We start from the raw sequence: 1473 nt of genomic DNA on the forward strand, positions 1-1473 counted from the left end.
AAAAATGTCTCTGGACCTTTACTGGTTGATGATTTTCTTTATTCTGACTCCGCTGATTTTTAATTGGCTACCCCTGGTTTAGACGGTCTTTGGACCAGGAGCACCAAGACACCTTATAATGGCTGAACTCTTTTTGTCTTTCAAAATAGCTCAGTAAGTTGTATATGTGAGATTAAGTTCTGCATTTTCAGCTCTCTTTAAATGTCATAACCATGAAGGAGAACAGATTGGTCATCATGATCTGTGTGTTTGATTCATCTCTGGGAACTTTGACACAGTGGGAGGCACCTCCTGTAACTCATTGACTTTGTAGTTTCAAATGTTTGTCAGGAGGCAACAAGGGTTATTATTTACCTTTAAGTCACTGGATGTATTTCCTTTGACTTTACCTGCCAAAACCTCCAAAGGTTTTCATGTGAAGCGAGAGACATCATGACTCCCTGCTGTCAGATTCAGTTTGGACTCAAATTAAACGCTTTTTGACAAGAACCTTCATAACGTTTTTTTTTGTCTGTGATGCAGGACACAATGAAGAAAGATGTTTCGTTAGAGCAGAACGGGAATCAACAGGAGTCTTTTGTGAGTTTAGAGGACAAACAGTAACTGTGACGTTACCGGTTTCCCGTTTTGCTCTCAGATCTGTTCTCCTTCTATTGTTTCTCTTGCTTCCTGTGTTTTTGTTGCAATGTTCTTTGAGGCTCTTTGATTTTTACACTTTCTAACTCTCTTTGCTTGTTTTACTCATCAGGCTGACGATGGCATTCGTTGGAGAACTGGATCGGAATATGCCAGCCCAGAACACAATGATGTGCCTAAAAACAGGGTGTCTCACCCCTCCCTGTTTGGAAAATACAAGCCCAGCTTACAGACACTCAAGCCATTCCGCTGGTCTTCACCAAAGTCAGTTTCATTGGCGACATAACGTAACAGTGCCTTGTACATATAATCAAACCTAATGAATTGTTTGACATTTAAAAACGTACAGTTAGAGTGGTTCAGATTATCCTGAGCTATATAGCTATAGATATGCTGCTATAGAATCCATCCAGGTCATAGTCATTCCAAAAAAAGAAAATTACAAAGAATCTACTGGACTTTGTTTCCAACTTTGAAGACATTTCGGTTCCCATCCAGGAAGCTTTTTCAATTCAAACCTTAAACAGAGGGGGTCGACATGGCTTTCAAAAACCTACAATGCAGCAAGTGAGTTGATTCCTTCCCACTAGCATCGCAGCCCCTGTACAGCAGACCGGACATATTCAGCCAGGCCAAAAATTCCCTTAACGACGACCTTTATCGGGCATTACAGGCTAACAAAAGAAGCCAAAAAAAAACCCTCCCCAGGGGATGGAGCCCTTTGTCTAGTGCTGCAACTAACGATTATTTTAAAAATCGATGAATCTGCCGATTATTTTTTCAATTAATCGATGAATCGGACAAAAAAAATTTTTTTATATTAACCTCTTTATTCCA

At 40.0% G+C, this 1473-nt stretch overlaps 1 protein-coding gene across 1 annotated transcript in view; it reads left to right on the top strand.

The window, feature by feature from the left end:
- Positions 1-1473, top strand: part of abcc12 (ATP binding cassette subfamily C member 12) — a 43591-nt gene that overhangs the window by 7177 nt on the left and 34941 nt on the right. Inside the window, exons 2-3 of the mRNA XM_015375181.1 lie at positions 523-579; positions 749-900. Of these exons, the coding sequence (XP_015230667.1) occupies positions 529-579; positions 749-900 (203 nt within the window). The 5' untranslated portion in view covers positions 523-528. The remainder of the gene's footprint in view (positions 1-522; positions 580-748; positions 901-1473) is intronic.

This window comes from Cyprinodon variegatus, unplaced genomic scaffold (genome assembly GCF_000732505.1).
Source record: "Cyprinodon variegatus isolate N-32 unplaced genomic scaffold, C_variegatus-1.0 Scaffold114, whole genome shotgun sequence".
In the NCBI taxonomy this organism is placed as follows: domain Eukaryota; kingdom Metazoa; phylum Chordata; class Actinopteri; order Cyprinodontiformes; family Cyprinodontidae; genus Cyprinodon; species Cyprinodon variegatus.